The sequence below is a fragment of the Crocodylus porosus genome, unplaced genomic scaffold (assembly GCF_001723895.1).
Source record: "Crocodylus porosus isolate Cpor-Errol unplaced genomic scaffold, CroPor_comp1, whole genome shotgun sequence".
Classification (NCBI taxonomy): Eukaryota; Metazoa; Chordata; order Crocodylia; family Crocodylidae; genus Crocodylus; species Crocodylus porosus.
Window position 1 is genome coordinate 33,153,267 of NW_017728907.1, and position 18,608 is coordinate 33,171,874.

General features: G+C 42.2%; 1 protein-coding gene and 1 long non-coding RNA gene across 2 annotated transcripts; one reads left to right on the forward strand and one right to left on the reverse strand.

Moving 5' to 3' along the window:
• Positions 1-626: 626 nt before the first annotated feature.
• GCLM (glutamate-cysteine ligase modifier subunit) lies at positions 627-15,913 on the forward strand. The gene is made up of 7 exons (XM_019531083.1): positions 627-812; positions 3,411-3,476; positions 5,230-5,314; positions 8,807-8,863; positions 10,821-11,023; positions 12,898-13,012; positions 15,517-15,913. The coding sequence occupies exons 1-7, from the start codon at positions 681-683 to the stop codon at positions 15,687-15,689; spliced, it is 831 nt and encodes a 276-aa protein (XP_019386628.1). The 5' UTR covers positions 627-680; the 3' UTR covers positions 15,690-15,913.
• Positions 2,284-15,599, reverse strand: LOC109307278. Its single transcript, XR_002100221.1, has 2 exons — positions 15,511-15,599; positions 2,284-3,187 (listed from the first exon to the last, which is right to left on the reverse strand). It is a non-coding gene; the product is annotated as an uncharacterized LOC109307278 (long non-coding RNA).
• Positions 15,914-18,608: the final 2,695 nt, after the last annotated feature.

Genomic DNA, 18,608 nt, shown 5'->3' on the forward strand with positions numbered 1-18,608 from the left:
ATTTTCCCTGAGCCTGATGAACAGGTGCATGAGCCTGAAAGCTTGTAGAAAAAGTTCTTTGCAATTACTCAGTTTGTCTCATAAAATCTATCATTGTGGAACCAAGAGTTCTAGATTTTTGCATCACATTTTATAGCACATTCATTCATCCCTTAACACCCCACCCTGCTTCTCGAGGAATGTTTAGAGCCTGACACCCGTGCGGGGACTGCTTCTTAGTTGTGCTTGATCCTACTGGGTACACGAGGCGGGCCAGGTCCTCTAGATCGTTTTAGACAAGGCTCGAACGTACTCAAGCGCCTTGTACGGCCGGGCCCAAGGACGGCGGCCAGCGCCCTACCCACAACGCTCGCTGGGCACCGCCTGCAGCTAGGGGGCGCTGCGCAGGTGGGCGGAGAGCGGCTTAACTTGCCAAGTGAGGGCAACAAGCCTCATTGCTGAGGCTGCGCATGCGCCCCCCCCCGCGCGGGGTCCCTGCCATTTGCCCGGGCACTCGGAGCGCCCTCGCACCGCCCGCTTCCCCTGCGCTTGTCGTAGCCCCGCCCTGCGCCACGTGACCGGGGAGGGTGACGCAGCACTTTTTTTTTTTCTTTTTTTTTTTGCTTAGTTATCGCCCGCGGAGCGCGGCGCTACCGCATCCAGCAGCACCAGCGCCGGGGCCCGGCCAGTCCCGCGGTCTCATGGGCACGGACGGCGGCAGCGCTAGCGCCCGGCTCCTGCTGGAGCAGGCGACCACTCTCAACCTGCAAACGGGCAACCTGCTCAACTGGGGCCGCCTGCGCAAGAAGTGCCCGGCCAGCCCCTCCGAGGAGGTGAGGACGGGCCACTGCGTCCCCGGCCCGCCCGCCGGGACAGCCCGGCCCTCAGCTGCGCGGAGCGGGCGTCTCGACTCTGGCCCCTGGGGCGGGGAGGTCCGAGCCGGCCCGGGACGGGCTCCCTTAGCAAAACAGCATCCCGTTTCCAGCGGGTCGCCCGAGCCCCCTCCCGCGTCGGTGCGCGGGCCTGGGCTGTTGACCCGGGACGGGGCAGCACCTGTGAACTGCGGGTTGTTACAGATAAAATAGGAGCTTTGCTGTCAGGCCCCATCTCGGGCTGCCTTGTGCCAGCACAAAGAACTTCCCTGCGAGGAGCTGGGGCGGGGCGGGGGCTGTCTTTCCAGGACCGGCTGGCAGGCAGCCGCCCCCCAGAGCACAGCCGAGGGGATGGGTGGGACAGCAACAGCCTTAAAATAAAAAAAAAAATAATAAAAAAGGTTGTTAATATCTTTGAGTTTAGACGGGATCTGGTAGATCCTGACTAGACATGCTGCTGCTGCTGTCACCAGGCAGTTGGTTTAAAACTTTGGGTGGAGCAGGAATCAAAGGGGGGTGCAAGTGTGCTGGGCACCACCCTGGATCCCCCTGGCCCTCGCCTCCTCATTGGTCACTCTGGCCTCCTCATTGGTCACATTGGCCAAGCACTTCTGGTCTCACATTCAGTCTGACCATGCCTGCTGCTAAAGTTAAGCACCTGGAATAGGGGACAACAGACGTCTCACCAGCCCTGAGTTAATAGGTAGTGGGTGAGGTTTGTACTGGGGTAGAACACGTCTCACTGCTCTGATGTCCATCACTCGTGATAGTGTGTCCCTGATACCTGTAGTTCTGCTAAAACTCCAGGGCTCTGCCTTCCAGCAACAGATTGCACAGGTTAAACGCAACTCACTCATGCAATTAAAACAAAGGCCTTTTTTAACGTGTTCATGCTTATATTATTAACTTTTCTTAGTCCAGCGCTGTGAGGGCAGGAGGTTGCAGCACCTGATTCACCTACCTTGCTCGTTCCAGTTTGATAAAACATGATTGTCCTCTGTAAAAATTAGGTCTCTTCAGAAGAATTGCTCAGGCTTGCTTCTCAAAGCAAGCAAACTAACTTTGCTATGAGTGTTTTCATTTCAGTATGTTAAGAGACTTGTGTTTTAACCATCCAAAAACAGAACTCCTGCTCAAGTCTTCCCTCAGTCAGTCTATCAATCAAATAAATGTGTTAACCACAAAGTTCTTCCTGATAAAGAATTAAAACTGTCTCTTGGATCTGGGTTGTAATACTCATCTGCCATAATATGAATTTTCTCACATCAGGACAACAATGGGTTAAATTACTAATGTGTTTCACAATCTGGACTAAAAGCAAAAGATGGTGGAGGTAGCTTAGGAAATGTTTCCATGCGTTAAAGAGACTCACTACTTCATGGCCATTGTTTCCCTCATTCAAGGTTAGAAGCTTGTAACAATTTTTTTTTTAAATTATGAAGGCTTTTCAGAATATTTGTTTTAAAATTTGTTATATTGGCAGTTTCTGTTTGGTATTGAAACAGTCTTTGTTGAAGTGGTAGGTGGCATGGATGTTAGTGACAAGAATATATGAAAATTGTTATCACAACATTACCACAGGAAATGTAGTGGTGCTGGCTATTTGGTAATCCTTAATGCAGATGTTATCAGTTAGCATAAGAATTATGATTTTTGTCAACAGTTAATGTATGATGGTGGTATTGTCAATACAAAAGTTGGCTTCTCTTCAATTTATTACTTATGTTGAGAGAGAATGACTGTCTGTCTGAGAGCACAGGTAACACAATTATGGCCCCTGTTTATTTAAAAGTGAATTATTCTAATTTAACCTACATTTATTACTGTATGACAGCTGTTCAGTAGCCTACATGGAATAAAATTTGGACCAGGATTTCCAACTCTGTTAAACAGATGTCTGTATCAAAAGGGACTCTGTGCTGGCAGATTCAGTACAATGCTAAGGACCTGCGTTAGTATGGAAACAGTTACTGTTATTCCAGGAATGATTTTCCAGAAAGAATCATTCCAGAATGATTTTCTGATGCTATGGAAGGAATTGATATGGTTGCTGTCTTGATATTTATTCTATGGGTATGGGGGCTTCTTTTTTCAGGATTGTCAATCTAGTACCTATCTGGCTTCCATTTGAAATTAGGCAGCATTTGAATTGTGTAGTAATGCTTTGTCATGATCCAAGTTGCTTCACAGTTATAATCATAGGTGAATACTAGCCCTGCAGAAGCACTTCCTTAAGTCATAGATGCAGATCTTCATTCTAGTAGACTTCTTCAGTGATAGCTGGTATGGGAATGCTGATAGGACAAAGCAGCAGTTCTCTCCCTTCTAAGGTGAACCTCTGGATAAAAGAAGAGTGAGAACGGGGTATAAAAGCCAAGCCAAAGTAGGGATGGAAGGCTGAAATAAGATTCCTTTCTATTTGCTTCATTTTTCCTCCCTGTCTGTACCAGCGACTCTAATTTCCTTGTGGACTCGATATTTTTTTCTTAACTCTCCTAACTGTACCATAATTATACTTAAATATGGAGAAAATAATGTAATAAAATTGCTGTTCTGTAGATACGCGACTGCATTCAAAAAACACTGAATGAATGGAGCTTGAAGATCAGTCCTGACCTAAATCAGGTAAGGGATGTGCTGTTCCTTTGCAAACGGAATATAACCAAATACTTTTTCCTTTGCTGCAAAAAGACCCGTTTTGAAGGTTGATTTTTAAGTAATGAAGTAATTGAGTTCTCAGAAAAATTATTTTCTGCTCACAGGGATGCCCCAATAGAGATTTTGGGGGCCGATGCCGATGATCCAATTTCCGATACAGCTGCCTCCAGCTGGTAAGTCCAGTGGTGGAAGGAGTGGTGCGGGGCAGATCAGTGCCCCTGTGGTGAGGGAGAGGGCAAGCACTGCCCAGGCAGGTAGGGGGGCCCTACAGCTACAGCTCACTGGGGGCAGGGAGGAGGGGACACTCCTGCTGTTGTTTGTACCCCAGAAGGGCACAGGGGATGTGTGCCCTCCAGATCTGTGCAGGGTGGGGTAAGCTGCAGTTGGGGCTGCACGGTGCTCTTCTTTCTGGAGTCGGGGCTCAGAGCAGGCGCCAGCGGCACTGGGAGGATGCTGCATCCACTCCAGGTTTCGCTGCTGCTCTGCTCCCAGCACTGCCACCTGCCCAATGCAGCCCCGACTCAACACCCCACCTCCACCCATATGCCAGGAAGAGCTGGGGCTGCGGGGGGGCGGCTGGAGGTGGCAGCACTGCAAGCAGAGCAGCAACGAAATTTGGGGTGCAGCATTCTCTCAGTGCTGCTGGCACCTGCTCCAAGCCCAGCCTCCACTGAGAAAAGCCCCAGCTGCAGCCTAGCCTGCCCTGCCCTGTGCAGGTCTAGGCCTGCCCCCACCCCACCCTCCTGGAGTACAAGCAACAGCAGGAGCTTCCCACCCCCCCCCCGGGCTTTGTTCTTCGCCTGCCCTGCCGCTCAGTTGAGCAGCACCTGCCCCCTCCCTCACCTCAGGGGGCTTTGATTTGCACCCCCATGCCCTTTCCCTCTCCCCTCCCCTTCCACCACACTGGACTTACCAACTGGAGGCAGCTCTCCATGCTGCCAGCTGTGCTCCTCGCTGCCTGAGTGCTGTGCTGCAGCTGCGTGCAGCACTGACATTTATTGGCCAAATTATTGGCTCCATCAGGCTGATGTCCAATACAGCCAATATTCTTTATTTAGTCCAGTATCGGACCAGTGTATTGGTGCACCTCTACTCACAGTAAGTTCTGATTCTGGGGAGAATAAAGTTGTTTTTGCAACTTTTAAATTCAAAAGTTGGTTCTGACTTTGTAGTAGAAACAATAAATTCTGAAGCACAGCAATTCATATCTAATGTCAGTTCTGGGTTTTTTAGTTCTTGTCGTTCTTCTCCTGCAAAGTGGGGGGGGTGGCCACGCGCTCTTTTGGGTGAGGTTACGCGTGCTCCACTATCTTATCTGAAATGCCAAAGGCGGAGAGAGGAAAAGGTTGGGCCAGCAGGCTACTACTGCCTGGATCTATAGCAGCATTCGTGTAAAGCAGCTCAGCTCACAGGATCCTGATAAGAGCTGAGAGGAAGGCAGATAGCTTTAAGAAATCAAATGCTTCTTTACCAGTTGCCTTGACCTGTTCCTTCACTCAACTAGAAACAAACCCTCATGTCATGTAGCTTTGCTACCCACTTCTCCTTGGAGTGGGTAGGCCTGACACTTCCAGGGTAGGGCAGCATTAGGTTACTACTTTCAGTCATTTCCTTCACCAAATTGTTTATGCTGCTTTTGTTAAAACAGTCAATGCCCTGAAGAGGATTAATCTTGACTGAAACTGACAAGCCATTTTTAAACATCATGTATTTACTGCAGGAAAAGCCAGAAGTCCTAGAATGTAATGTAGCTCAAGCAATGGAAAAGATAAATCCTGAAGAAAGGGAAGAATTGAAAGTGTCAGGTAAGAAATTAAATTGAAAGAATATTTTATTGGTTTTTACAATATACTTGAAGATTCAGAGAACTGAAACTTGACAGCTTTATTCTAACTAAGCAAGCTCATTTACTTGGGTTTGGTGGCAGAAATGTTCTTTAGAGACAGGGCCTGTAACTTCAGCCTGCTCTACTCTGTTAGTGAGAAATATACCTGGAGAGAGAGAGAAGGCAGGAGAGGCAATATTGGAAAGGGAAAAGATAGCCTGCCCTACCACTAGAGTATATTGACATTCTATTTCTATCCATTTAATTGTTTTTGACCACTTGGTTAACTTGGCTCTGTCTCAGGCCAGGCTTTAGCTACAATGAGAACTTTGCTGATTTAAATTTAATTAGTTTAGAAATTGATTTAAGGTATGTATAAACGGAGCTGCAGTATAATGAAGAGAGATCTGAGGTAACTTTAAATAAACTAGGTCAGGTAGAGCATTCTAGCCCAGTGGTTTTCAACCTTTTTGACTCAAGACACTTTCCTGCCTCCCCCCCACCCAAAAAAACTTTTCAGAATTTAATGGAAGCCCATTAAAAAACTAACATAAACATATCATGATTATTGTACTATAAACAGAATCCTAGTTTTAATCCATATGTATTATTTTATTCATATAACTTGGACTGTAAGGGATAGAGTCCAGGATGCCTGGCCAGCAGGGACAAAGTACTGGGCTGCACATGGAGCAGATGGGGGGAGTGTTGGGGTGTGGGGAGGGGACTGGCTAAGGGTTTCGTGCAGCACAGTGCTACAGATGCTTCCCAATCTGGCTCTGCAGGGGCATGTGGCACATACCCACCTGGCCAGTGATAGCCAAAGTGCATGGGCTTGCAGTAGCCCTTCTCAGTCCAACCCTGCTGGTGTCTTCTGGAAACAGAAGCATGCAGGGCAGTTTCTGGGATTGTAACATCCTTGAAAGCGCCCTGACTGAGAACAACACCCTGGCTGAGAACCACTCTTCTAGACACAGGAGCACAGTAAAGATAAGGGTAAATTACTCAGCCTCATAACAGTTCCCTACACTGCTGTGGCTGGACTGTTTCTGGTACGTGTTATAGCAGCCTTGGGTATCTATCCACTACAGTGCAGTCTACAGAGTAGATCTGCCCTTAGGAGATTACACATCCATTTTACTTTCCTTTAAGAATCTCATATTCTTAAAAAAATAGAAGGAGTTTTGTAGAAATTTAGCCAAATTGGTTTGTGCTGTTTGGTGAGTTTGAAGCATTCCTGTTCTCCAGGAATCCTCGCATGCTGGAATGTTTCTTGGGGATCTATTGGCACCAGGACTGGTTTAAACATCAATTAAATTAAATTCTTAGTTTATAACCGAAGCTATAGTAGCATATATTTGCAACGCATAGGGGGTACACCCCCTGAGAAAAGCGCTGCAGCATCAGTGGTACCTGTGGGTGGTTGCTGCTTGCCACCCCGCCCACCTGTTACCGCTGGTGGTGGCTGTGGGCACTTGCCAATTGCTGCTGGCCACCACTGTTGGCGTCATCTGTGGGTGATCTTCAGTTGGCACTTGCCACCACCCCACCCCACTGCCATGACCACTTGGGGGAGCTCCCTGCCACCACACCCCAACTGCTGACACTGCTGCTGACACCTGCAGGTGGTCACTTGCTCCCCCAGCCTCAACAATGCATGGCTGCATTGTTCTGGATCACTTTCAGAACACATTTTAAAAAGTTGGTCAGGTTTGTGAAATTTGATTGCCAGTTCTTTAAAATACTGTGCAGTAGCCTTACATTTTTTGGGGTGAACAGTCTTCTGACATCTCTCCAGAGATGTCTCTAGAGATTTTTGGAAATGAAAACAGTCTCATGCTAACTGTAGCTTGTCTGGGCCACATCTCACTAAGTGTTTAAGTTTGTATATAACACTGTTGAAGATAGTGGGAAGAAAGTCAAAAGATAAATATTTTGATAGTGTTTTAGAAAAAAGCTATATATTACTGTTATGAACAGAACATCCTTCAGTTCTGTTCAGTACTTGGTGAGCTAATTGATATCAGTACATGTTCAAATAGTTTGTTCTTGATGCAGCAGTTAAATTATCAGTGTTTCACTTCTCTGCCTTCTTTGTGTTGATTTTGAATGCCTATTACAAAATGGATGTGTAATCTCCTAAGGGTAGATCTACTCTGTAGACTGCACTGTAGTGGATAGATACCCAAGGCTGCTATAACACGTACCAGAAACCTCTTCTTAATATCAGTTGTCCAAAAATGTTTGTCTTCATCTGTAGCTAAGTATAGCACTAGAAACAGGATTGCCTTCTGAATGACTCTTTCTATGGGATATGATGACTTGGAAGAGAAAGTCAAACTGTATAGAACTCTGGTAAATGTTAAGTTTCAATAAATGGAGGCCTGGTTCTATAGAGTTGATGACTTCAGTTTAAAAGTATGGTGATGTGGTTGGTGCTTGGAATACCCAAACAGTAAAATCCTGGCTTTGAACTGATACCTGGTCAAGAGATTATCTCGCTTCCAGAAGGCCTCTTCACAGAATCAAAGAAAATTAGGGTTGGAAGGGACCTCAGGAGGTCATCTAGTCCAACCCCTGCTCAAAGCAGGACTATCCCCATTCCAGCCAAGGCTTATCTAGCCAGATCTTAAAAACCTCTAAAAATGGAGATGCCACAATCTGTCTGGGTAACCTGTTTCAGTGTTTTACTACCCTCCTTGGGAGAGAATTGTTCATAATATTTAACCTAAACTTCCCTTGTTGCAAGTTGAGACCATTGCTCCTTGTTCTGTCATCTGCCACCACCGAGAACCATATAGCTGTGTCCTCTTTTGAACCTCCCTTCAGGCAGTTGAAGGCTGCTATTAAATCCCTTCTCAATCTTCTCTTCTCCAAACTAAATAAAACCAGTTCCCTCAGCCTCTCCTCAGAAGTTACGTGCCCCAGCCCCAACCATTTCTGCTGCCCTCCACTGGACTCTCCCCAGTTTATCTACATCCTTCTGTAGTGTGGGGGGCCCAAAACTTGACACAGGTCTTCAGATGATGCCTTACCAGTGCTGAAAAGAAGGGAAAAATCACTTCCTTAAATCTGCTGGAAATGGTCCTACTATTGCAGCCCTGTAAGCTGTTAGCCTTCGTTTTAACAAGATACACTGTTGGCTCATATTTAGCTTATTGTCCAGTCTAACCCCCAGGCCCCTTCCTGCAGAGCTGTTTCTTAGCCAGTCAGTCCCTAGCCTGTACTAGTCTCTTAAAATGGGGTTTCTGATTGTATTCAGTGTAACTCTTTTTGCCTGCATTAGAATGCTATTTTCTGTAATGTTTTCAGTTCCGTATATGGCCGGCAAGTGTCTAAAAACTCTCCATTAGATCTTGCCAAAATGTAAATTTTATATATCATTAATAAAGAATGGAAATATCTGTTCTGTGTATTCTTTAGCAGCTGAAATTTGGTTTTAATTATTGACTCCCCTTTCTTTGGTGTACAGCAAAACTCTTCATTGTAAGGTCGAACTCATCATCAGTCAGAGATGCAGTTAACATGGGTAAGTGTGCAACTGAAATGCATGTGTAAGTCTTTCTACACTTGATTGTTTAAAAAAGACATACAAACGTACCTTTCTCTTTAATCTGAGTATTAGTTTTGTATAGTCTTCCTCTGTGATAAAGAGAAAATCAATATTTGCCATTGTCACAAGCTCTTGCCACTAGAGAAATTGAGTCATACTCTTAAAAATGGACTAATTATATTGAATTAAGGTCTGATATATGTGTTGGTTCAATTACTAAGTTTAAATGTAATGCAGGTCCCTGGACTTCAGTGGGATCCCTTGTTCTAAGTAGCCACTGCTGCAGATCAAGTTGCAGGAGCAGTGCCTTAATTCTTTATGCCAAATTTACTGTTCTGCTTGAGATTCATCACAGATTATATCTGATGCAGTAATTATTGTTGCAATAGTAACTAGTTTAATCTGTTTTCTAACACTATGGGAACTGTAGCACAATGCCTAGTATTCTGTATGATGCGGGTGTTGGCAAAATAATGACAACACTGGAAACAGTTAATTTGAAATATCTTAATTTTCTTGAAAGTAAATGTAATGTATTAACATCTAAAGTTGTTATGTCTGAGGTTTTTGTCCAAAAAACAACTGCATCAAATCTTTAAGGGAAATAACCAAGAATGCTGAACTTCATAGAATCTTGAAAATTCACTGGGTTGGAAGAAATCCTGACTCAAAGTGTCAAATAGCTCTCATTTTAAGAAAGTTTCAAAAGAGATGAGAGCTATACAGCAGTGTGAAAATCCTAGAACCCTTTGGAAAAGCATTTTGATGTAAAGATAGCCATCTTACAGAGAAGATATTAACATTCATTTTATGAATAACTACTTTGACAAGTTCACTGATGTTAATGAAAATGAAATTCACATTTGGTTATTTCCCTCTCCCCCCTGCTGGAGAGATTCCTTTTGACAAAGCACCAAAATAGCCTCAGATGAAAATTTAACTTAGAAAGAGACTAGATAAAGCATTTGATGGCAATAAAACATTTTGTGTTCTTTTCAGGTGATTGTGAAAGGATATGAAAAAAAGGATTTCCAATTTTTTTGCCTTTTTATACAGTTTTGTGGCATTCTAGCTATTGAAAGATGCATGAGAAAATGTTTATTTCATTTGATCGTCTAATTAATATTACCCCTGTGTTGTTGGACTCTCTCTCTTAATTTGGCCAAGTTAGCAGGCAGTGGAAAGATGTCACGCAAATATCTTTTCAAATGATTATGAAGGTGTTACTAACGAATGGAAAATAAGATTTACCTTTACACTTCATTTCACTATATGATTACAGAGCTTTCAAACATATGCTATGCCCATCATCCAGGAGATGCATGGGTGATCTGTTAATTTTAAGCGGATTTGATTTCATTCATATTTAGCTCAGAAATCTCATGATTTAACCTTTATAAAATTATCTGTCCCAAGGTTCTCTACCTCTTTTTTATTGCTGCCATTTTAAGTGTAGATTCACTAGGTCTGCTAACCACATCTTTTATAATTTTTTCATTGTTTGTGCAACAGCAGAAGTAAAAGGTCACAGGCTTACACGAGAGGAGGTTGGGAGTGTTGTAACTGGGAATCAGCTAATTTATATGTTGTATTTACTTGAATTTAAAATGAAGTTAGCACTGGGGGAAGGGGAAAGCCCCTTGTCTTGGATTTACTTACAAAATGAAGTGGAGGGAAGATAGTAAAATCAGAAAATATGCAGAGCTACAGGCTTTGCTCAAGATTTCCATCATGAGATTGTATCTGATATTCAGACTTCAGCTCCTAATTTTGGGAAACATTCTGTCATAGAATACAAACGTTCTGTAATGTTATAAAGTGGTGAGTCGGGAATAAGTGGAGAAAAGCTGTGTGTATGTTTTGTTTGAAATGTTTGCATTGCTTAGGCTGAGATAAAAGTATAAACAGTGATATTTGTTTTTATTTCTCTCAGCATGCTCTGCCCTTGGGGTTGCCCAGTTAGATTCTGTGATTATTGCTCCACCTCCTATTGAAGATGGAATCAACCTTTCCCTAGAATATTTACAACCTTACTGGCAAGAACTTGAAAACTTAGTACAAAATGAAAAGATTGTTGCCATAGGTACCTCTGATCTAGATAAAACATTGCTAGAGCAGCTGTACCTTTGGGCACAGGTAAGAACAAATTACACACCTGCAGTAACTGAGGAATTGTAGTAACTGTTGTTTTCCTGGTATATCATATCCAATTATACAACTGTTATACTTTGATTTTAAAATCAGTGTTAATTAAACTATCAAATTTGAACAACAAACTTTATTTTGAATACTCCCCTTGCCATTCATTTATTCATTTAATTTTTCTTAAAGAACTCTTCAGTTTTGTTCCAGGATGCTGTTTTTGTTGTTTTATAAATCATTAACCATAGCCTTCTCTATTTTAATAGGAAGCCTTTTCTTTCAGAAAGGTGCTGTTTATATAGTAAGCTTAAGGGCGAAAGGGACAAAGTATATGGAACATGGAGCAGGAGCTGTTCTTTGACCAATCTAGCTTTTTTTTTTTAGTTTCTGTAACATTCAGCAGGTGAAAGTCTGCACTTCTCTGTGCACACATTTGTTTCCAAGTCATCTAAACTCTTATTAGTAGGTGGATTTACTGTTTTCTTACCAGTAATTGGAACCTCCAACTAAGAATGCTGTAGGTCATGGGTGTCAAACATATGGCTTGGGGATCTCTGACTGACTTTTGCTAACCTGGTCTGGTGCATGGGCTGAACTCGACACTGGATATGGCACAGGTGGTCAGTCCAGGATGTCTGCTACCAAATTGGCATGACACTGCATACAGCCTGCATTCTGGGCTGTGGGTCCAGTCCATCCACCACAGCCTGCGAAAGTCCCAGAGTGGGACCAGTACACACTGCACGCAGCACAAATGGGTCAGCATGGGGAGTGCACTGTATGCAGCAACCCACAGATTGGCCTTGTGCACTGGCTCTCGTAAGCCTTTATGTGGCCCCCGTAGACTGGTTCACAGTCCCTCATCTGGCCTGCAGGACCAGGTGTATTCGACACCCCTGATGTCTGACTGTATCCACACAGTAGATCCTCTAAGGGTATTTATTTGACTCACTTTTTATCATTTGTGCCAAGTGAAGGAAGAAGAAAAATCTTATGCAAATATTGACTGTGGATGTTGCAGTCAACGGTAAATGCATTGACAGCCTTCTCCAAAGTTTGTTCAAGTCAATGGAGAAGGAACTCTTTCAACTTAAGTTTGGATTAGGCTCTTATTTAAGGGTGTGCATGGCTACAAATGTTATATTCTTAGCAAAATTGATCATTTGATTGTACTGCACTATTTTAGTCTACAGTTAGATTTGTTCGTTTGTTTTTAATTCCTTCCTCTTCTGCTGGAAACAAAGAACTGCTGATCCAATGACATAACAGACAGAAAGCCAAAACTGTTATGTATATTTTACCATGATGACTGTCAAAGTGAGGTCCATCTTTATTTAGGATTATGTTGCAAGGAGCTAAAGTAGTTCAGCTCCCACTGAAGTTGATGTTGAACACATTTACACATGATGCTACATTGCCGTAGCAATGTGCTATGGCAACATAACATCCGTGGCCAAGAACCATGACATGGCAGCTATGTTGCTGTAGCAATGCACTCCCTTGTTATAGCGCATTGCTATAGTGATGTAGCAGCTAAAAATAACTGCACTGATGTGCATGGCGCAGTACAGACTGTTACTGCACTGTCATTTAGTACTTCCAAAAGGAAGTACTAAATGATGGCACAGTAACAAAGGTGCCATAGGGACACGTGTAGATGCACCCACTGAGTTGAATGTTTGGTGTCTTGCAAAATTAAGCTAATTTCTCTGATGAGTAGGGCATTTAAAACAAGGTTCAGGTTAAATTGCTAGGATAATGAACCTGGAACAGACTTTCTTATGCAGTAAAGGATGTTTTTATGCTTCTAAAGTACTAATTTGTTTCCTCGTCTAGTTCTTCCTAAAGAAAATTTATTTTTCTTTCAGGTGAAACCAAGTAGTAACCAGGTAAATCTAGCTTCTTGCTGCGTGATGCCACCTGACCTCACAGCATTTGCAAAAGAGTTTGACATACAGCTGTTAACTCATAATGATCCAAAAGGTGAGGCTGTAATTTGTTTAATCTGACAAATTTGAGAGAAGATAATTTCGGACATAATTGGCAACATTTTCATTTTGATGTATAGGTTTTGTGGTTGTTAAGCCCTATGATTTGGATTCAGGTTGATCAGTTACTGTTATATGCTTGTCCAAGTTTTGTTTTATATTTCCTGGGATACTTCAATAGGAAAACCAAAAAAAACCTGAGAGCACATATCATACCAATAAGTATTGTGTAGCATACTTGTTTGACCCAGTTTGTTGTTTTGGGCATATTCACTTAAATCCAAGATGAGATGTTTTCCCCCTTCATATAACATAAAAGCTGCTGTCTTGTATTTAAGTACAAGGCACTGGAGGCTAGGCAAGCGAGGGCTCAGAGCTGCAGCCACTGCCCCCTGTCAAGTCCTGGAATTCAAAAATACCAGGCTCTTCGGCATTATTGGTATATTTGAGCAATAGCTATCTTAATGTATGCTGCTGTTTATGAATTAGCTTAATTTTTAAGATAGTAATGCTGTAGACTTGAGATGGTCTGGGAGTTATGCAAGATGCAATAAGTTCTTAGGAATGTCTTAATTTATAAACAGCATAAAGTAACAATTAGTGATTCAGCTTTGGCTTGTTTGCTTTCTTATGTATTAATAAAAAAAAAAATTGAACCTGCAGCTCTTGCTACCTTGCAGGGAACCTGGTTTTGCAAGTAATGTTTATCTTTCATTCAGTCAGAGGCCAGGTATTATGGAGAAAGTAGCAGGATCAACCTGTGGGTGCTGACAAGGGAAGGGTCTTTTTTTCCACTGCTGTTTACAATGTACCTGTCCTAGTCAGGCTGAATTGAAAAAGTGCAGCCCATGTATCCATGCTCATCTTAAGCATTCCCTGCTGACTGCCAAAGTAACCCCTCTTGCCCCTAACATAGCTTAGGCTGTTTACAAGTCCATCTCATTTTCCTGAGGCGTGTTAACTACTAGTTGTTAGGGAAGTGGGGGAAGGCCTACCAAAAACCATCTCATCTCTTTTGTTATGGAAGAAGCAGCCATCGGATCGATGCCCTTGGTACCAGGACCTACTTCCTGGATACTAGTCTAAGTAAACAAAAATCAAGTAATAAAATATCAAGCAGGCAAAACTCACATGACTGTGTGGTATAGTGAGTCTTCAAATGCATGTGAGCAAACAAACTGCCTGGGTTCTTCAAGTCAACAGGATGCCAGAGAAATCCTTCCAGTACTATCAAGCCTTGCTTCATCAGTTTGTGGACATGTATCAAAACTGATGCTTCTGTGACCCATGGATATTGCCAGCTGGAACTGCAGTGCTGTGCAGAACCCCAAATGCAGCCTGCAAGCTGTAAATTCTTTAATGTGCTTTACCATAAACTACCAAGCTAGAGGAAGGGAAACTGGGATTTGAAGTGGAGGCAGAGCAAGAAGGGCTGTGCTGTGCTTATGAACAGAGCTGTCCTTTGTGAGGAGCAAATGAGGGCATCCGTACTTGGGGGGCCCCGTGGACAGTGCCATACAGGCGCACACCACCGGCTCCATGCTCTGGCTATGCACCACCTGCACAGGCCTCGCAAACCCTTAGGGTCAGCTCTGCTTATGAGTATTAGCCATCCTCTACCACAGTCAACCCCAGAGTCCTGTTGCAAGAAGAATGGCTACCCAGCAGGGCTTTTCTCTTGGAGGGAGTGTCTGCTTTAGCTCCCTGCAGCTGGATGGCAGTACACCAAATGTGCACACCCCCCCCAACCCCCCCACCCTGCGCAGTGCAATCTCACAATGCCTGTTAAGGCCATTTTACCTTAACGTTGGAATAAGGAAGTATTTGCAGAGTAGGGACAAAAGTGTGTGATTTTCAGACTTGTCGCATTCTTCAGGGAACTGAGCTGCTTCATCTTCCGTTGACTTCAGTGGGAATTAAAAGTGCTCAGTACTTTGGATTTAGTCTTAAACTTGTCCATTGATGAATCTAGCTCTTCTAAAGATTAAACTGGACCAAACTGTCAAACAAAAGTGCCTCCCCTCTCCCCTCCTAAACGTCTAGGTAATTCTCTTAAATTCATATTGTATCATCAGAGCTTATGTCTGTAGCGACTGACCACCTTTCAAATAGACCTTTGGGTAAAATTAGTCCAATTCATGACTTGGTGCAGCAGTTATGCTATAACTTTCAGATTTTTGCCCTGTAACACATTTCAGAAGAGTGGATAGATGGTGTATCACCAGGTGCTTTGTGTAACATTACTTATTCAGATATTTAAACCTTTATAGCAGGGTTGCCCAGCTTCTGAGCAGTCAGGGAATGCCCCATAGCCCCGAGGCTACCCCTTCTGTGCAGGCTCTGGGCTCCCTGGGTTCCCATGGGCCAAGTCTTAACCTCATCATGAGCCACATGCAGTCTATCAGTTGGACAGTTCTGCTTTATAATGAAGATTACAGTATTTGCTAATTAAAGTATGCTTAAGTTTTACCCAGAACACTATACATATCTTACTTTTAGAGCTGCTTTGTGAAGCAAGTTTCCAAGAAGCTCTTCAAGAAAGTATCCAGAACAGTCAAGCACTTGAATGGACTCCCTTGTGGCTTCTTCGGTATTCTGTCATTGTTAAAAGCAGAGGAATTATCAAATACAAAGGCTATATCTTGCAAGCTAAAAGAAATCTTTCTTCATAATGTATTGCATTTTGACAGCAGTCTGCTGTCTTAGTGCTTTGGATTTTTTCATGAAGACTTTAACAGAGGTGAAAATCATCACAAAACCAAAAGTTTTAATTTGCAGTGCTGTATCAGTAAGTCCAAGGCATATCATACACTGTATATTTCTTTCCTAACCTAGAGATCAGTTCACTAATGTATGAAATACTTTTGTTTTACATTAAACTGTTTTCTAATTGAAATGATCTGTAAAGAGAATATTGAAAATATTTTTTTTTTCTTTTTTTGGAAGAGTAATGTGCTGTAAAATTTTCACTAATATATTTTGGCTCCCATTGCAGAAATAGATAAAAATGTATATATTTTTATTTTCAAAAAAGAAATTCCATATGTTGAATTTCTTCTAAAGAGCTTGCTGCTACTACTTTGGCAATTGTATAGAAATTGATCATTCAGGGGGTGTTCTGCGGGTTTTTTTCCTAAGGAAAAAATTCTCTAATAGACTAAATTGGAATCTGATTACTTTAATATATATAGCACTAAGCTGCTTTCCTGTCTAAGTGACAGCCCAATTTTTATTTTTTGGTATAAAATGTCCCTTGTGGCTGAAAAAAAAATAAAAAGCAAACATGTGGCCCTCTTCCAAAATATTCCAGTGATTATACTAGCTCCTACTGTCTGTCCATGTATTCCTGTGGCTCATTCCTCTTATAAATGGGAGTGATGAGATTTTGTCTTGTGTTATGAAATGTGCTATTATGCCTGTTTTTTAGCTAAGCCTGAAATAAGTGGGCAAGAACCAAATTAATATGGAGCCAAAAGGTGCCTGGTTTTGACTTTAATCTGTTGTTTTTAAATGTTCAAGAGCCATAGATACTTGACTATTAACCAGATCAGAGCACATAGAACATGCTGGAGTGTGCATTGTTTAATCATATACACTGGAGATATCTTTTTAATTTGAGGTGGCTACCAAGTTTTCTGGTGCTTAGGTGTCACCTAGAGCAGGGGTTTTCCACCTTTTTTAATAAGTATATACCTGGGTCAGGGTGTGGATGAGCAACTGGATGCTAATGGGGTGGGGGAAGAGGGGGGCAAGCAGCCAGATGTGGGGTGGGTTGATGAGTGGTGGAGCAGTGGCAGCACAGTGTCTGTGCAGTCCTGCTCTTGCCCTGCCCCGGCCCTGCTCCTGTGAGCACCCGCCCACGCCCACACGCCCTGGGACCTTGCAAAGCACCCCCAGGAGCACATGTACCCCTGCTTGATAACCCCTGACCTAGAGATAAGACTCTCTGACCACTATTAGCTGCAAAGCCTGAGTTCTTGTTAATTTCTGGTGCTAACTTAATCCATGCAGTAATGTTGGCTTCTGACCCTAAAGGATACCAGTGCTAGAGTGAAGATTGGCTCCTCTTTTCATCTGAAAAATGTTCCAGTGTGAAACTTAAGTTTTAAATTGACCGTCTTTCCATTGCAAAGGAATTATGTTACCAACTGTGATTTTAAAGGTCTAGAAATTTATATTGAAAAACATTAACTGTCATTCTACTTGCTTATTACATATTACAAAGACTGATGCTGCACCTGAAATCGCTAAGCATTTTGTAATTTATTTCGGTGGGAGTAATCAAGCCGTATGCTGGTAATTTTCAATGTAATTTTATATAGTCTTGAGCTTGTGGTAAAAAGTATGAATTTACATTTAACATTCTGTATTTCTGGTCATATAGGCAGGGAGCAAGCAATGTCAGCATCTAGAATATCTTTCTGCACTGTCCAAAATGTCAAGATAAGACATTAACTTTAATCCATTCCATTGAGTTAGAATTTCACTTACAAACACTTGGTACATTGATACCTTTCAGTTCTACAATACCTGTGTGACTAAGAGCATTTCCAGTCACTTGGAGTAGGTTTGGTGGAACAAAGGAATTGGCAGTACTAATGCCAAGGCACAATTTTAGAAACATTTTCCTTCCTTTGTAAGTTAAAATTACTGATCAAATTTTGGTCAACAAAGGCCAGCGTGTATGTACTTGTGTCTAAGTGTGTTCCTGAGTAGTTAGAACTAGTTTCTACAAATCATAATAGGTATTTGTAGTAATTTTATTTTTTGTTATGTATACTAAGCATACAAGAAGAGCCTGACTGTTGACAAGGATTCATTGTGTTGTATGCAAGTTTGCTCAACATGCATATATTTTAAATCTGCAAAATTGAAAGCATTAATACTACAAACTGGCAATTGTGCTAAGATTAATGCACAGATGGTTCCTAGTTAGGAAATAAATCCTTAAATAACCCATATAAACAATGTTAACAGCTACTTGTTTTTGGGGAGTGGGAAGGAACAGTTGTTTAAACTTCAATAGGTTGATAATGTATTAATATTATAAGTAGCACTACAGTCAGGCAGTGATTTTTGTCAAGCAGTTATCTGATTAGGGATATTTTGAGTGTGCATGATGCTTGCATTTAATGAGAGTTGGAATTAAATAGAGGGAGACAGGAATTCCTTTTGTGAAGAGTTTAGAAGCCAAGATTTTTAACTGAACTTTATTTTAAAATGTTTGAATTTGTGTATGTTTTCAAATGTGCACTATTATTTTTATGTTAGAAATCATTTGAAGTGTCTTAGCACCAGTAGTTTTAAGCAGGGATGACTGTTTCGTTCATGTTCTGCCTTTAAATGACAATATAGAGAACAGCATCAGAGTACTCAAAAGATACTCTTCAGTTTGACATGGAGTAGTAGGTGCCCCTTGGCCATATCATTAAACTGAAACCTAGGTTCTGCTCACAAATTTAAGCTAAACAAGTACAAAAAAGAATGAACTTGAAGAATTTGCTTCTGTCTGCCATCTTAGTGCCATCTCCCTTCAAATATCATTAATTATTCCTTTATCGGAATTGGATTTTCTAATTTCCATCTATACA